The sequence below is a fragment of the Phaseolus vulgaris genome, chromosome 7, assembly GCF_051622355.1.
Source record: "Phaseolus vulgaris cultivar YP4 chromosome 7, ASM5162235v1, whole genome shotgun sequence".
In the NCBI taxonomy this organism is placed as follows: domain Eukaryota; kingdom Viridiplantae; phylum Streptophyta; class Magnoliopsida; order Fabales; family Fabaceae; genus Phaseolus; species Phaseolus vulgaris.
Window position 1 is genome coordinate 6,403,993 of NC_143504.1, and position 19,277 is coordinate 6,423,269.

Genomic DNA, 19,277 nt, shown 5'->3' on the forward strand with positions numbered 1-19,277 from the left:
CAACTGAATTTTGATATTAGTAAGAAAATTAAAGAAATATATAATCATATTGGATATACAGCATGTTAATCAACAAATAACGGAGTGACAAAAAGACTAAGTTAGAGAAACAATAACATCCTTTATATCTTCAAAAAGAAAAGTAGAGCTTATGTCACTACAATAATGACTTGTCTTACAATAATATCAATATCAAGTTAGCTAACTTGTAAAAAAGCAAGCATAAAATTATAGTTGGGAGTCATCAAATCCAAACACTGCTTACAGTACGTCGCATCTTCAACCATGAAATGATGCTTCCTTTGGCACAACCAATAAGGAAATAATCGTCCTCGTCACAGTCTTTGACATCATTCTTTTCTTTTTTTGGTCATGTCAAAACGATTATTACAACTACGACTATCTTTGGAAAATAAAGTTTTGTCTATCTGTAATACTGTAACCGTAGTCAGTATCTTTCAAACTTTGATTTTCAATGAAAAGATAAGAAAAATACTCTAAAATATTGCTTCTCTTCTCGCTTTCAGATTCTGATGTACTGTATCATGACTTCTCAAAGCTAAAGTACTTTTATTCGAGGTTTCCTTTCAACATGCTATATGTCCATGTGTGATGCTAAAAGGAAGCACAGGGTACTTTGTTGGTGGAAAGTCACATTTCTGGGAAACTTGTTCTGATACTAAGTGTACTAACATTGCTGGAAACATGTGATGGTAGGTAGAATATTTAAATTATGTGAATAGTTATAGAATTGGAACATGTTCAATGTAAGAACATCGTTCATATATATATATATATATATATATGTATATTTGTTGTTTTTCTCAAAATCTTAAGTCTGTCTATCACATATTTTGGCATCATCAGTGTGGAGGGTATTTGATGTTCTAAATAAACTAAATCATGATTACTATAAGAACCCACCACCGTGTATGATTACAAACATCGTCCTTTTTCTGTTATTTGTACAACTCAATCAAACATACAAAAAAGAGTTCCTTCTTCCGAATGATTTATCCGCATGATGAACATGACTTAACATACTCATTTTGCATCAAAGGGGCATTAGAAATTAGAAAGACTAGGAAAACCAAGAAAGATGAGAGTGGAGATTTTTCTGTGTAAAGAGACAGTAAATCAATCAAAACAAAATTTAATACAACTTAACATGGATAATAAAGTTAAATACGATATTAATGTAACTAAAATATTGCACACAATGTACAATATCTTATTTTCATAATTAATGTTTTTTTTAGTATTAAGGTTTTGCCTACGGTTTAGGTTAGTGCTTACAGGGGTTGGAAAACAAGATTATCACTAAAGTTAATTTGACTACGTGTGAGATTGCGATCGAAAATATTGTTTGTTGTTTGTGTGGGTTAAAAGAGGAGTCTACTAACCATCTGATGTTTTGTTGTATAATTGTCGGAATCAGTGTTTCTCATGATTTGGGATGTTGTAGGTTTCTACTCTTGATTCATTTTCACACATCATTCAGTTTAATATTTGTAATGCACCTGAATCTATCAACTTAGTTTTGGGGAGTTTGTGGATCTCGGTGGTAAGGGAGATTTGGAGTCATAGGAATAAGGTCATCTTCAATGGCAGAGTGGTGGATCATTCAGAAATTTTCTCTCTGGTCCAATTGAAGATTTGGTCTCGGATTACATCTAAAGTAGCATATGCTTGCTTTTCCTTTTCAGATTGGTGTATTGCCCCATTGATTTGTCTGAATTCGATTTAAGTTGTATCCTTTTGTTTTAGGTTGGTCAGTTGTTGTCTCTTTGTTGGGTGTTTTGTTTGGGTTGAGTGTTGGTTTCTGTGAGTTTGTGTAAGGTTTTATGTTTTGGTTTTTATCATTTATTATGTTTGTTTAGATTGTTAGTTTGGTTTATTTAAGTTGTGGCAGAGTGTTTTTGTTTCTTGTGTTAGGTGTTGGTTTTTCCCCTTTTTAGGTTGTGGGTTTATTAGGTAAGGCGTGTTTTATTTTTATTATTGGTATAAAAGTCCGATCATACTGAAATAATACTATTTATTCATTCTTTATTGTTGATAAAAAATATCTTATTTTTAAATTAATTTTAAAATTATTAATAAGAGGTTTAAACCTCTTAAATATATTGAATTAAAAATGCAACAGTATTCACATTGAGAAGCGTGTGTCTAATGTAAGAATGTGACGTAGGAAAAAAAGCAAAATGATTTCCAGCATGGGCCTAGTTGATACGATTAAGGCCTAAAAACACGTTATACAGTACATTTAGATAATGCAGAAAAAGAATGATTACAGTAGGTATTCGCAGCAGAGGATTCATTCTGTGATTATTTTTCAACAAAACAAGAGATAGAAAAGATGGTGTTTGAATTTATGGATTAGGGTAAGCAAGGCATGCGTTTTCAATAACAGCAACAATGTTGCATATGGTGTGCAATATTAAATCCTTCATTTATAGCAGCCATGATATTTTAAATCCAATTTTTAAGAAACTTTATGCAGAAACAAGTTAAGCTGATAAAATTATGCTTAGTTTTCATACCCATTATTCCTGCAGCTTCCTTCATGTGTATTCTATTACTAATTCGGAATCTATGGTTAATTTAAAGTTAATTATGTTTAGTTAAAACTACTTAGAAGTTATTTAGATTTCATCTTGTCTATAAACCAAACCGTATATGTTGAATGAGATTATCCTCACACATTCATGAAATCTATTTGTACAGATTTGTCTCACATTTAAATAAGTTTTATGATATGTTTCTCAATATTTTCCATGGCTAACACTTTCTCTCGCTTCCCTTACTTTGTCGTTAACTGCTATTGGATCAGATTTGGATCCACATGTTGTGGCAATGCAAAGAGCACCATGCTCATTGGGCTTTGTTTCTTCAAGCTATTATGTATGAAATGGAGTCTTTTTCAAGGCTACATATATATTAGTTATGTTATTAGTGTAAACTATTTATTTGCTGCTTTAATGGTTAATTTTTATTGAAAATTTTGATTGATCATTTTTAATATTTTTCTCTTCTAACTTGTTTTCATTTGTAAAACTTAAACCCAAATTTATTTTCTTCGAATTTAGTTATGCTATTTCAGCTAATGAATTTTTTATGTGTATATAGCAAGTACTTATAGATTTTATTTTGGCGGGTCTAATTTTTCAAATTTTATCTCAATTAAATGGAGTTTTAAAAAAAATCTACATTTTAATATTTTTATATTAAAAAATTCTATAATAAAGATTTTTTTTATCAAAAATAAATAATAAATAAATATAGATCATTTTAAGGATGATTCAATCCTTATACAAAATAAAAAGAAAAAAATGATAAACCCTTACGTCCCAACCTAAACCAATCTCCCAACAAAAGTCGTAGACTAATCCAAAATCTAAGAATATCGCCTACACAGGAACTCACCCTTCCCAACCGCTAGAGTATACCAACACATCAAAATCCAAAAGAACAAAACCATAAACAAACCACAAACACAAATCTCCAACAAATAGAGGAACTTAAAGAACTTACACTAGTGCAAAAAGAAGAAAAGGATACGCTTTATTTAGTGCGGCTTTTGCGCTACCCGCTTTCATAAAAAACACGGTGACATTTTTGAAATTATTTTGATTTACGAATGCGGTTATTCAAATAACCGCATTCGTAAATCAAAGCGCTTAATTTACGAATGCGGATATTTGTATAAACACATTCGTAAATCAAAGCGCTTGATTTACGAATGCGGTTATTTGAATAACCGCATTCATAAATCAAAATTCTTTGATTTACGAATGCGGTTTTACCTTTAACCGCATTCGTAAATCCTTTTTTACCCTAAATTTTGAAGCGTGCCACACACAATTTCAAACTTTATTTCTCTTCTTTGCCTTCGTTTCGCGTTCGCACTCTGAGTTCGTCTCCTTTTGCTGCATCTGCATTCCATTTGTGCAATGTAAGTTTCTTGAACTCTCTTTCTTCCTCTTCATCTTCACAAATATATGCATAAATGTTTTTTGTTTTTCTTATATATTTTTTTTTCCTTGCATTGGTGGTCTCGAAGCACTGTTTCGTTGGCTAACATTCGTTTTTCTTACATTGTTTGGTTTATCGCATTGCTCAGTACTCTTTCATTGTCTTCGTGGTTTCTTGTGGATTTTTTGGTTTGCTCCGTTGCTGCTTCCCTGTCCGCTGTCGCTTCTGCTGCCGCCACCGTTGTTCGCTCTCGTGACTCTTCATCAACGTTGGTTTCACACAATATTGACGATGTTTTAAAATTTTTAATTTTTTTTTAATGATTTGGCATATACAAGTGCGGTTAAAGCAAATAACCGCACTTGTAAATGGTATTTATAAATGCGGCTATATAACCGCATTTATATTTCTTGATTTACAAGTGCGTGTTGATCAAATGCGGTTATAAAGCCGCATTTATAAATTCGAAATAGCCGCATTTGTTTTATGTTTATGCACTAGTGTTAACAAACTCTCTTTACAACTAACACAACAATAGTCTTCAACACACAACCAAAGAAAATCTTTTCCCAACATAAAAGCTCATCCTTAGTGTTACTTAATCCAAAAATCAAGAGAGAACCTCCAAACGATGCTTAAGACCAATATGCAAAACACACAACTCATTCCTTCTTAAAAGGAGTTAGAGAATCAAACCAAAGGAAAATGAACAAATTTAATTCACAGTTTTCATACATACTAGAGGTTCCAAACACCAATAAGAGTAAGATAAATTTCACTACAAGAAAATCATGAAATAGAAACCAATATTTAGAAACCAAAATAATTAGTTGCAATAGTAACTAAATTAGATACCATTTTAGAAACTAAACAAAAAATTGGTTTCTAAATTAGTTTCTATTATTTTCTATTATTGTTAAATAGTTTTTAAATTGGTATATAATTAGCAACTAAAGTTTTAACTACCAAATATTTAGTTTCTAGATTTGGTCTCTAAAACCTTGGTTGCTAATTAGATACCAATTTAGAAACTATTTAACAATAATAGAAAATAATAGAAACTAATTTAGAAACCAATTTTTAGTTTAGTTTCTAAAATAGTCTCTAATTTAGTTACTATTGCAACTAATTATTTTGGTCTCTAAAAATTGGTTTCTATTTCATGATTTTCTTGTAGTGTTTGCACCTTTTTCTTTACTAGTTAACCAAACCCAAGTTTTTCTTTGAGCCACTGTAAACACCTCAATATGGTCAACTCTCCCATTATTATAGACATACTTATTCTGATGTTTCCAAATTTCACCAACAATTGCAATCCACACCACTCCCCAGATTCTGAGAATTTGACCATTAACATTCAGAGGGCAACATATCATGAAGTGTGCCTTTGCATCAAAGTGGTTCACCGACAAACAACCCAACCAAGACAAACCCATCCCCCGAATTTTCTACACAACTTTACACTTAAAGAATAAATGACAAACAGTCTCTTTTTCCTCTCCACACAACCCACACAAATTAAGACTCCTCTTCTCAACATATTATCCTTTGTTGATATGCTATTATTCAACACCCTCCAAGGAGTGATTTGTGCAGAAGAAAGAGCATTTACCTTCCAGAACCTTTTGAATATGTCCCTATCCTCACCTCCCACCACCACCTTTAAAGAATTATAAGCAGATTTCACTGAAAAATCCAACTGCTTATCATCCTTCCAAATCCAATTGTCCACTACAATTTCTCTTCCCACACGAAAAATTTCTCCTCTACCTCAACTTCCACTCCCACCTACCAAGGTTCCACCTGCCTATCTGTAGCAAAGTACTATGACGATCTGCAGCAACCAAATAAAGATATAATACTCACAATTATATTAACATGTAACTCATACAATATAGTCGAGTTATTCACACTATAGAAGTTTTTGATATCTAGTGCACTATACAGTAAAGAAGGTAGTTAAGAAGGAATTTTAAGACAGGTTTAACATGAATAAAAATGGAAAAACAATAAATTTTCAACTTAAAGTTGCTTTTAAGTAATGTAAGAAACAAAGGGCTATAAAATTTAGTAAAGTAAATCTATATGTTAGGATTGGCAATGTAGGTTAGTCCGCCTCGTATTGGTCTGTCCCACATTGACCTATAAAATATGGATCAAGTTGATTTGTTGCTTAAGTAATGCAGACTGATTTTATTGGCCTGTTCTGTATTAGGGATGGTTCACAGGCTTATAGGTCTGCAAGCTAGTGCGCATAACAACATTAAAATTTTATTAAAAATTTAAAAATATATCAAGTAATATATATATATATATATATATATATATAATACTCATTATCTTGTCTACAAAATGCATGGTGATAGTCTTGGCGTGACAATATTCAATTTGCATCAGTAAGGACAACTTTTTCCTCTTTTAATTTATTTTCATTCTAATAATTTCAAAAATTGGCTTTATATTACCCAAATATTCATACCACACTATGAATTGAAAATGTGTTTGGGGTGACATAAATGGCACTACAAGAAAATCACGAAATAGAAATCATTTCTTAGAGACCAAAATAATTAGTTGCAATAATAACTAAATTAGAGACCATTTTAGAAACTAAAAAAAAAATAGTTTCTAAACTAGTTTCTATTATAGTTAAATAATTTCTAAATTGGTATCTAATTAGCAACCAAGGTTTTTGCTACCAAACTTAGAAACTAAATAATTGGTAGTTAAAATCTTGGTTGCTAATTAGATACCAATTTAGAAACAATTTAACAATAATAGAAACTAATTTAGAAACAAAAAAAAATTAGTTTCTAAAATAGTCTTTAATTTAGTTACTATTTTGATTTCTGAGAATTGGTTTCTATTTCATGATTTTCTTGTAGTGTGAAAAGTCAAAAGACGTGGGATGATTGAGGACATGACATTGATGAGGACCAAAAGCTAGAGGAAGCAGTTGTGTATTTTTTATTCCCCGACCCTCCCTGTCAAATTTTTTCTTTCACCTCATAAATTTTAAAATTTAATTTACATAACATAAAAATAAATTATAGAGATGAAAATTCACAAGAGAAAAAATATATTTTAGAATAATTTTTATAGAACAATTATTTTGCTTTATGAAATCTAGAACATCTGTTTTAATGAAATTTAATTTATGAAATTGATGGAGTGAAGAAAGAAATTTAATGGAATAGAAGAAGAAACATAATTTTTTTTTATTGTTATGCAGACTAGTAGAACAGATACGTACTTGACCAACAAGAACTATGAGTTATGAAAAACAGATCACCAAAATAGTGCTCCATATTTTTCATAACGAAATGTGGATCATTCGATATTTTCATCTTCTTTTATTATTTTTTTAATATAAAATTATTTTAATAATATTTTATCCATAGAGTCTAATTATCAAATAAAAGATATGAGAAGAGAAATGCAGCTTTATCAAAACTCTTGTGTTACCCCTCATTATAGTAACATCAATTTCATAGTTATATCATTATTTAAATACAAAAGTCTAACAATGAGAGAAAAATAGTAAAAATAGTATATTTTAGAAAGTGCAGCAAGAAAACTTTATATAACAAGAATTAATAAAATAAATATATTATAGAAATCATTCATATTTAATGTAAAAGTATTTTACAAATTAATATTTATTATTTTTATGATATTTTTGAAATATTATATGTTTATACACCAAAATATACTTAAAAGTAATTATTTTATTTGTATTTTATACTTATTTCATACTAATTAAGAATGTTAATATTAATTAAATTAATATTCTTAATTTCATAAAATAAGTAATTGCAGTCCCTAAATTACCCGGAATCATAATTGTCGGGAACAATATCTGAATTTAAACATAACAACATTTTTAAAATAATAACATTAAATAAGCCTATGATAGTTGAAAATTATATTTATATATATATATATATATATACACACACACACTATCAAGCCAAATATAAGAAAATAGTCAATATTTACAATCAAATTCCATTTACATCAATAGTATGTAATGTTATTACTTCAAAACATAATTATATTTAAATATTTACATAGTGTCCTATAAGTATAATGTAGTATAATTTAGAAATTACAACTTTTTATTTCGTGAAATTGAAATCATTAAATAAGTTTAACTAATATTAACATTTTTTAATTAATTTGAAAATTTACATGAATTAAAAAAATTATAAATTATTTATTTCTTAAAATTTTGTGTCTGCATAAATTATATAAATTGTTAGGCTTAATTAAGTTTAAGTATTTTCAACTGAATATCTATTAAAAATTATTAAGTACTCAACATATTTCTCTTTTTTTAGATATTCTATCATTTTATTTTACTAACGTGGTGATTGTTTTCTTATTTTATTGTCTTGGATTCATTTTTCTCTCTCTGGTCTTTCCAACTCGCAACCAATTATATAATATTATAGAGAGAAGAAACCAATGAGTAAGCTAAAAAATAAAAATAACAATCACACATACCGTTTTTAAAATATTATAAAAATAGTACATATTATATTCTAAAAATAGTTTGATATTTTTTTGTAATATATTTATTTGATCATTTTAATTTATATTATATACAATTTTATTATTAATATTAAAGTTTTACTTTTAAATGATAAGGGCAACATAAAAAAATACCACATTATTATATATAATATAAGCTGTTCTAATGATGAGATTTCAGTATATAAATTTATAAAAAAAAATCAACTGAAACAAAAATAATAAAATTTGACATTACATAAATTAAAGTAAATAAAAAACGAAGAAGCAAAATGAGGAATAGATATATTAAAATGGGGGAATATTCCCATACTTAATAATCCTTATCCTAATTCAGCTCCACGAGCTGCTCTTATTTCAATATCTTATCGTCATCTCTCTTCTCCACTCCACAACTATGATGAAGTCAATCTTCCCAGTTTTCAGAACCAAACCATTTTCCCTCTCAACAATACCTCTGAAACCGTTCAAGGTTTCCGTCAAACCCCCACCCCCAGATTTTGATTACAGGCGAGAGATCTCGGAGGAGTCCAGAGCCGCCATAGCCGATTCTCACCCCGAGTTGCTAGACTTAGCCGACAATGGGAGCTTGGTCTTGGTCCAGAAGAAGAGGTTTGGCCCAGTTCCCTCTTGGAGGACCGAATTCGTGGAACCTGAATTCATTTGGTTGATAGGAACTACCCATGTTTCCAAGGATTCGGCTATGGAGGTAGAACGTGTGGTTCGTGCTTTGAGGCCTGATAATGTTGTTGTAGAGCTCTGCAGAAGCAGGTAACCACAACCACTGCTGTTATTTTGCTGTTTCATTTTCTTATGGAAATCTTTCATCGTGTCTCAAGAATTAGTCTTAATATCATTCAGTACATTAACCATTGAATATCTTTTATAAAGCTAACGTTTTTTTAAAATTATGTACGTTTCGTTATTTTATGTTTACTCTTTTTCACAGCTTGTTAAAGCTAAAAAATATAGAAAAATCAAACTATTTTAAGTTGTTTCTTATGAAGGCTTTGAATGAGATTATGGCTTCTCTTGATGGAGAATGAATGGTGTATGTGTGGGTTGGTGGTGGTGCTGCCGTTCCACGGCCGCCGGAGCTGTTTAATAGAAAACTGTGTGTTCTAGTGGCGAATTAATCATACTGTTGTTTTGTGTGTGTGCGAGTTGATTGGATTCTAAAACTATTACACTATTTAAATTAATTATCTTATGATATTGTAAGTAATTTAAACCCTATAGAACAACTTTTAACTGTTGTTATGCTAAAATTAATTATTTTAAAATAAAAAATGTTAACTGTTTCAAAGTTGAAAGATCAAAACATAAACAATTAATAAAGATATGAGAAAACTAAAGATATTTTAGCATGTACTAAATGACTTGAAGTGAAAGACGAAAGAAGGGATGTTAATTGACAATTCAAAACCGAACAAAAATCCCCTTAAAAACACTATAAGAAAGCTAATATACAAGCAGCTAGCTTTCACCATTACTTCATTACTTCAAAATAAGCCTTTTACATAGGTTAGTGAATAATATATTAATATCATCTATGCAAAAAGTGAGAGAATTTTAACATTGATTACTACATGAAATAAAAAATGAGATTTTTTACATTGATTGTAGAACATAAATAATATAAGATGTGTCACTTTTCACCTTGAGTGCTACTCTAACATTTATAAAATGTGATATTAAAAAATATATACTTAGATGTGCAATAATATTAACAAAAATTAAACTTCTCGTATTTCTAAAATGATAAAAAGCAATCAAACTTCTTTTAAAGAGAGAATTTAAGAAAGTAAAAGTTTGTGAATCAGAGTGTACAGGAAAGGAATTTGGATTTTTTGGTGTACTCACAATAAAATTCAAGTTAATATTAAGCAAAGATGAATATGTAAAAGATTAAGAACATAATTGAAGTAGGAATCCTAGAGATGAAAGTAGTTGAGAAGTGAGAATCTGATCTTATCATTGATGAATCGAATGTGAATGACAGAAACAAGAAGGGCTTGTGAAAAATAAAGGCTAGAAGTGAAAGAAAATAAGAAAAGTAACAACATACATGTGGAAGGAAAGAGTAATTGAAATTACTTGTGAAAGAAGAAAATGAAGTGAAAATAAATAGTAAAAGGTCATGCATAACTTCACGAATAGGTTAAAAAGATATTATCATACGTACTATCTCAGTTACTTGATAAAAATAAAACCATCTCAGTTACTACAAGAACTTATGTAATATTACAATTAATTTTAACACTTGATTTTCACTATTTATTTTATTGTATCAATTAGTGCCAGAACTGATGTATTAATTACATATTATATTGATTCAAAGTACAATATAGATATAATACTATAAATATTAGATGAATTCTCTTACCAGATTTATAAATGCTCCATTTTCATCTGTTGATGTTTTCTTATATCTTTTCCAAATTCTAATAAGTAGGTCTTATTTTTTATTTTCCAATTCATAATTATCCACATTGTTTATTCCACATCTTAACTTGAATTGTTACAGATTTCATTTCCAGAGCTGGGATCATGTACGTTTCTGCGGACGAAGATCTTGGGAAACAAATGCGTTCTAACATGTTTTCCTTAAGTGGCACCGGTTTTTTTGGAGCTGTTGGTCGTAGCATAAACCTAGGTAACATCAGAGTTTTTTTTTGTGTTATAAAATCTATAAAACAAACTTATTTACTATTGATCTAAATATCAGGTGGTCAAACTGCACTAGCATTACGATTACTTTTGGCTGCTTTTTCATCAAAGATTTCTTCAGATATTAATCGCCCTTTTGGTGATGAGGTAGTTTCAAACTACTATAGATTTATAGTTCTTGGAAACACAAACTCTTTTGATAAATGCAATATCTATAATGCAGTTTCGTGCTGCTCGAAAGGCTTCTGAGGAAGTTGGTGCACAAATAGTTTTAGGAGACCGACCAATTGAAATAACGGTATGCAAATTTTATATATCATTCATCACATATTAATGAAATTAACTTATACCCCTACTCCAACTAATTCAAACTAAATTTATTAGTATATATAAACTCAAAATAGTTAAAATATTTATTATTAATTTTAGAGACTAATTTAATTATTAGTTGAGAAACCTAGTCATTGACAGGAGAGTATAATTCAAATATTAATCATCCTTAATTTCTAAAACTAATTTTAAATCATTTTATACAATCACAGGATATTCTGTTGTCTTTAAATCAATTTCTTTTAAATGAATCTCTAGTGAAGATATATGACATATAGGCCTCAACATGCGTGTTTCTTTCAAGTTCATGCAATTAAAACAAGTTTGAGGTATTCCAAACCACATGAGAAAAAAAAACTAAATATATAAATACATACGGTGGAGTTTATGGTGAAAAAAATCATGTTTTCCCTTGTTTATTACCTGTTTTGCAGCTTCAAAGAGCATGGAAGGCTATGAAATGGATTGAGAAACTAAATTTAGTGTTAACTATTTTTCGTGGGATAGCATCTTCATCAAACATTTCTGTAAATAAGCTTAAGGTTAGTTTGTTCGATCAACATATTACAATTTTAGTTTACATTATTTTTTCTTGTCTACGATAAATCTCTAGCTTTTATATACTGATTATTAAAGAATGGAAAAAAAAGGTAACACTTGCACATGCTATTCATATTAGGTTGCCTTTTGTTTTGGTTTTATAGTTTGTGAAGGGATTTACAGACATGTGGTGAATCATTTATGCATTATTTCATTTCATCAATTTAAATGAAAACTGAGTCATTGCTCATCTTATAGTTGGATTGATATAAAGCTAAGATGGTATTGAGCATGGTAATCCGTTGTAGCGAGAAGTATACACATTCATTCAAAAATTTATTGTAGAGAACTAAGAAAAAGAGAGAGAAAAAAGTGGAAGGAAGTGTGTATATGCATAAATATATGTCAAAGTTTGCCATATAGAAATTATTTGAAAAACTATAAAGATTCAAATGTTGCTAGTTGCAGGAAGCAAGTAGGGATGATGATAAATTTCAACTTTATGAGCAGCTGAGTTTTTCATATCCTTCCTTATTGTTACCTCTCATACACGAACGAGATACAGTATGTATTTCCTTTTCCTGTTTCACTTGCAGGTTTTTTCCTTCAAAAACTAAAACTAAAATATTATGTTTTTTCCTTCCACATGTGATGAGTTCAACAAATGCAAGTAAAATGGTGTATTACTTTTTTGCAGTATCTGGCATGGTCATTGAAGAGGAGCAAAGCTGTGAATAACAGTAAAAGAGTTGTGGGTGTGATAGGAAAAGGCCATATGAACGGCGTAATATATGCACTGTTATGCGACACAGAAAATTTGAGATTTCGGGACCTTGTAGGGAAAGATTCGTATGGTGGAGGTTCTGGTGGTTGGATCGGTGGCCTAGTCAAGAGTTTAGTGAGGGATACAATCATTGCCATCTTCTTATGGGCCTTATATGAATTCCTAAATGGAGGAACATAAACCAAGCCCATTTATATTTTTCATTTGACTGTTTCTTCCTGCACCTCCATATCTTCTTCTGCCACCCCATACACAAGATGAAAATACAGTTTTATCCTTCTTGCGCCACCCTATAGAGTAGCTTCCGGATTATGTAATCCAAAAATGCATTTGAAAAAAGACTTCCGGATTACATAATCCAGAAGTCAAAAAAGACTTCCAGATTATGTAATCTGGAAAGTAATCATGCATATGAAAAAAGGCTTCCAGATTATATAATTCAGAAGTTAATTACAAATTTAAAAAATGACTTCCGGATTATATAATCCAAAATCTTACAAAAGGACATTTTTGAAAATATGAAAATTTATGGAGGTGAGTGAAGAAGGTATGGAGGTGCAGGAAGAAACAGCTTTTCATTTTTATTGAATTTTCAAGGTTTCCAAAGCAACCCCACTTGGACCATTCAAATAAAAGGTCTAAACAACACTATACTTGTACATCATACCTTTAATTGGATGCATATGGTAAAGCATTTCCTTTATATTATAAATAAAATTAATTCGTACAATTATTTTATTTAGGTGATAATTATTTTAATTTGTCTAATTAAAAATATTAATTAATCAATTATAATATTTCTTTACGTTATTCTTTCATCATTCAAACTACAGAATTTAGATGAAAGAAAAAAATTAAGTAAACAAACTATAGATATAATGGTTTTTCAATTTTTATATTTTTTGTTTGAATTATGTATATAAATTATTTAAAATAATGGTTAAGACAATGTATGGTGTGTCTTACGAGTCATAAGTTTAGTAATCCATGAAAGTATATCAAAATGTCAGTTGAACTTACGAAAAATCTTATGTTATTTCATTGTGATGAATTATGACTATGCCAACGTACGAGTGTTTGAGGTTGAAAAATCACAATTTGCGACACTACAAAATAAAAAAGACAAGAATTAGGATGGAGTTTAAGAGTAGTTAATTAGTAACATATATTGATAGTTTAAAATAATATCCTGGATTAGAGTATTTACTGGGAAACTTAGGATTATTTAATATTTGTTCAGTATTACAAGAGTTATATATTTATAGGATTATTCGATATTTGTTTAATATTACAAGAGTTAGGTAGTATATATATATATATATATATATATATATATATATATATATTAGTAAAAAGATCTTGGATTTTCTTGAAAAAATAATTATGACTAAGTAATTTTTTATATTTATAGTGTATTATTGACTCATGGGTATCATAAAGTAAGATGAAGTTTTTTCATCTCATATTAAACCCTATATCCTCATTTTTTTCCCATGTACTTATAGTATGATCCTAAAAAGTGTTCTTACTTAGTATAAGTTCTTTTTCTCCAACTTAAAATTAAACAAATTTATGCGTGGATGTATAACATATGTCTATTTATTAAATAATTTGAATAATAATGAATTTGTAATATATATATATATAGTAAAGATATGTTATTTATAAGAGATCTTATATTATTAAAAATTCACTCCTAAATTTATGATTCAATAAAAAATATATTTTTAATATTAAAGGTGTTACTTTTAGAGTATACATAGTTGAAATAAACTAAAATATAATTATAAAAAAAGAAAAATTACCAGAATATTATTAAAAGTGACTTAAATAATAAGAACACAAAAGAATAAGAAGACGAAAACAATAAGAATATGAAAGACTAAAGAGAATATTTTTTTTTAATTTTTTCTCTATATTACATTTAGCTAATGATCTTATTTTTGCTTAAACATTCTATAACTCTTATGTCATAAAATAAGTCAAAAATATATTATTAACTCTCAAAACAATATTATCTTTCTTAGTTTCATAAAAGAATTAAGGAATATTATAAAAATAAGTAAAAAATATATTAACTCTAAGCACTACAAGAAAAAGAAAAAAGAATTTAAACCAATTGTTTAGTGGAGATTAATATAACCTTAAGAATTGATTTAATTAATGGAAGTCTTTTTAACTTTTGTTAAATTTCAAAGGTTATTATAAAATCTCAGCAAAATAACATGATTTTTTTAACCTTTGTTAAATTTCAAAGGTGTATTCTAAAACCTCAGCAAATTAACAAAGTTTTTTTTTTTAACTTTAGTTAAATTTCAAAGGTTTATTTTAAAACTTTAACAATTTTTTTTTTTAACTTTCATTAAGTTCCAAAGGTTTATTCTACAACCTCGACAAATTAACGGAAGTCTTTTTAACCTTTGTTAAGTTTCAAATGTTTAATCTAAAATCTCAACAAAATAACAAAAGTTTTTTTAACTTTCGTTAAATTCCAAAGATTTATTGTAGCACCTCAATAAAACACTATAGATTTTTCAAACTTCAATAAATATAATTAAATCTATTTATAAATAAATAATTAAAAACTATATAGTTTTAATATATTTTATATATTGTATAACTAAATTCTCTAAATTTTTTAAAGTGCAACTTTACATTACTAATAAGTCTTCTCTGATTCACCCCATATTACACATAAATTACTACTTTTGTTAAACCCCTTACACTCAAATTGTCTTTTGTGGCCACTCTATTATTAATTAATTTTCAAGCTAGAAATTGTGCAGAAGTAGGGGTGGCAAAGCGAGGCAGCCCACCCTACATAGGCCCGCCCCGCTTAAGCCTGCCCTGTATACAAAATGCGGGCTGGTTTTCATGACCCGTAGGGCGGGCCTTATTTTTTTTTTTTGGAACGTAGAGGAAGAGTGGAGGCAGTAAGGGTGTGTAACAGCGGAGCAGTAGTAGTGCGTGACAGTTGCAGGCGAAGCCATACGGAGTCGCAAGCGGAGCGAGCGGCGGCGCTACAAAGGAAAGTGCATTGTGTGTTGTGTGCCTTTTTTAGAGCGTTGTATTTTGAGTGAAAACTTAATTTTCTTTCACTCAAAGTTGTCACTCCTCCATTAGACCATTGCTGTTGGCCCGCGCAAGTTGCGGGGCATGCTAATGCGGGTTCAAAACGTCAGCCCGTCTTGCGTTTTTTACCGCGGGCCGCAAGTCAACCCGCTCCACTTTGTCACCCCTATGCAGAAGGTAAAACTTTGATTTTCCAAAACATGTCATACACATTCCTTTCCTCCTTAGTGCGTCATTAAACAAAATATTGTAAGCTGATTTCCAGTTAATACCTATGAAGCTTCCAAATCTACTTGTCATCCCCTTCCGTGTTCACAATTTTATCAGCTAAGTCATTCATCAACATGTTTAATTAATATGATTCCCATTAGAAGGTGGTTCTCCTCTATTCCCAAAATCGCATAACATTGCCTCCTTACAGTCCAATATGTGACAAAGTCTTGAGTATTTTTCTTTTAGAGGCCAGTTCCCAATCCATCTATCTTCACACACTAGTATATGTTTTCCATCCCATACACATCACTCAAATATCTTCAAAATTATTACCCCATTCTTCAATCAGAACTATTTTTCTAATATCATCCACCATAAAGATTCCAATTTAGCATGCCTACAATTACCTAATTCAGTCCAACCTCATATTTAGAACCTAATAAAATTTGTGCTATGTTGGAATCTCTTAAGTCTCTATATCCACGGTCACTCTTAATATTATATTAACTTCTTTAGATTATTAAAATAAAACATTCATTTTTTTAATACATTAAATTTATTTATTTTTAAATAAAATAAAATAAAAGTTACACTAGAATAATGAGTGAGTGGAGTATGGTTTTTTTTCTTGCAAAAAAAAAAAAAAAATTTTATTTATGCGGGCCAACGGACCAATCCGCTCTGCCCCGTGTAGGTTGCGAATTATGCAAGGCGGACCTAAGCGGATTAGCAAACTAAATTAGTGAACTTTTACCACATTTTTCAATAACGGACTGCGAGCTCCGCATTGTCATCCCTAATAATACCCAAACAATTTTATTCCCTCCTTTCCCCATTCCCACAGGATTTGTCTCTTACTTTTATTAATTTTATACAAGACACTTGCAAGTATTTTGAAAAGAGACATGTAAAACAAAGAAAAAAAAATAGAAACTTCCTTTTTCAAGTTCTCAAATTGTTTTTTTTATCTTTCTATGATTTTCTCCTACCAAGATACCAGGTTACTTTAAGGGGATACATACAATCATCTCTTACTCAATTTCTTTCTAAAATTTTAATTTTTTTTGGGATTACAACAGAAATTGAATTATTCATCACTACATAGTGTTACAAATCTAAAATTTGTTGTTTTTAGATGTCTGCTTATATTTCTCATGAATGTTTATGCTTGTTAAAGGTTAGATAGAGCATACAAAATTTGTTCCTTCAAATAATTTCCAATTAGAATTGTCAACAAATGCACCCATTGAAGGAAATACAATCTGTTTACAAGATTATAGTTTATTTTCTTGTTTCTGAGTTTCCTCTTTTTCAAACCAGTAACAAAATAGTTTATTAGATATTCAAAATATTTAAAGAATAAAATTATGTTAAGATAGATATTTCATTTTGTAATAAATAGTAAAATTTTAATTAACGTTTTAATATACTTCAAATCATTTTAATATTTATTTTGAGATGCATATAATCACTTGAGTGATATCAAAGTGATATTAATTAATATATTTTTAATAATTACTCATACAAGAATAAATAGATATAAAATTGTGCACTTTAGTTCAAAATCTAGAAAAACAAAGTTGATTGGGGAAAGATTTTAAAAAAAGTCTGTAAGAAAAATACAGTAGTCAAGTTAAATTATAGAAAAAAATATTACTATATTTTATTATGATAAAAAAGATTTTTCTAAAAAGACAACAAAATTTTATACATTGAATTAAGTTTTATAACATAAAAATACACAAATTTTAATAAATGATAAAAAAATTTGATCCGTGTAAAAGAAGATTTTGATATATTTTATGTCTCACTTTTAATAGATATATAAATACATTTTCAAATAATCAATTAAATTAATATATGAATCTTGTATCACTGAATAATAATAAATTTAATTTTGAACTTATTTTTTAAATTCACATGTAGAAGCAGAAAATATTAATTAAGAAACAATATATAATACATGAAATTAAATTAAAAATAATTAGTTATTAAATATCAAACTTATTTATTTTAATCTAAATCTTTCATTTTTTAGTAACTCTTATAATGTTTAATATTTTCTAAAAAAATTAACAATTTAGTTTTTTAAATATTTTAAATTCTTAGTATATAAATTCTATAAATTTTAATAAGAGTTTTTTAGATATCTTATAACTCATAATATTATTATACAGGTTTTAAAATTTATATATTTTTTCCCATCTCATAATTGCTTGTAGACAAACTGGATTTTACTATTTATTTGATTTGAATTGTTTAAAATTGAGTTTCATTCAAAACAATTAGAAGTTATTTATTGGTTACATGGAAAATTTAAATCCTCATCCCTAGCTATTAATTTACTATACAAACATTTTAGTAATTAAAATTTATAAAAAATATTAAAGAAAGTAACAACTTCATTTTAAATTATTAATTTATTTACAAATTTTAATGTAATTATTTAGCATACAAATGACTTTTACATAAAAATTAGTGTACATATATTTTTTACAAAATAATATTGAATATTTCTATAAATTTATATTTTTAAATCAATTTATTGAATTTTAGTTATTATTATTACGAAAGAGTGGACTTTAAGCCTAACCAACACACCCCTTACGCCGAGAGTGATAGTTAGAAACTCGTGCGTGGGACTATATATATTGGGTGGTCCGATAGCGGGTGGCACGATAGACCCAACACAAATACTCACTAGGATAGGCTCGAAATGACTCTGATACCATATTACGAAGTGAACTTTAAGCCTAACTCAACCCCATAAAACCGACTCATAGGGTTAAGGTTTGCACCCACTTATATACAGCTCTAATCTCTAATCGATGTGGGGTCTCCAACAATTATGATTTTCAACTCAAACTTTATTTTTCTTATTTTATATGTTTGTTCCAAAATAATACATTGATATTTATTTTACTTTATAATTTTAAAAATTAATTAATTTAATATTAATTGACTGCGACTGTGCTAGTTAAACTTGATTTTCATTGTGGACTGCTAATTTAATATGCTTTTATAAAAAGTAAATATGTCTATTTATTAATTACATTTTAGAATTTATTAAAATTTAACTATTTAGATCTAAATAATTATTCTATCTATCAATATAATTAATTACAATACAAAGACATTTGCATAAAAAAAAGGTATATGAATG

General features: G+C 28.5%; 1 protein-coding gene across 6 annotated transcripts; it reads left to right on the forward strand.

Annotated features, from left to right (window-relative positions):
- Nucleotides 1-8,829: 8,829 nt before the first annotated feature.
- LOC137828226 (TraB family protein) lies at nt 8,830-13,559 on the forward strand. 6 transcript variants are annotated; one of them, XM_068634706.2, is made up of 7 exons: nt 8,830-9,276; nt 11,046-11,161; nt 11,234-11,322; nt 11,399-11,473; nt 11,940-12,047; nt 12,514-12,641; nt 12,743-13,559. In XM_068634706.2, exons 1-7 carry the CDS (start codon nt 8,903-8,905, stop codon nt 12,759-12,761), a joined length of 909 nt encoding a protein of 302 aa, XP_068490807.1. In that variant the 5' UTR covers nt 8,830-8,902; the 3' UTR covers nt 12,762-13,559. The 6 variants fall into 6 exon arrangements, with proteins under 6 accessions (XP_068490807.1, XP_068490806.1, XP_068490808.1 ...); XM_068634705.2 differs by having other exon boundaries at nt 12,508-12,641; nt 12,743-12,909; XM_068634707.2 differs by having other exon boundaries at nt 8,831-9,276; nt 11,033-11,161; nt 12,508-12,609.
- Nucleotides 13,560-19,277: the final 5,718 nt, after the last annotated feature.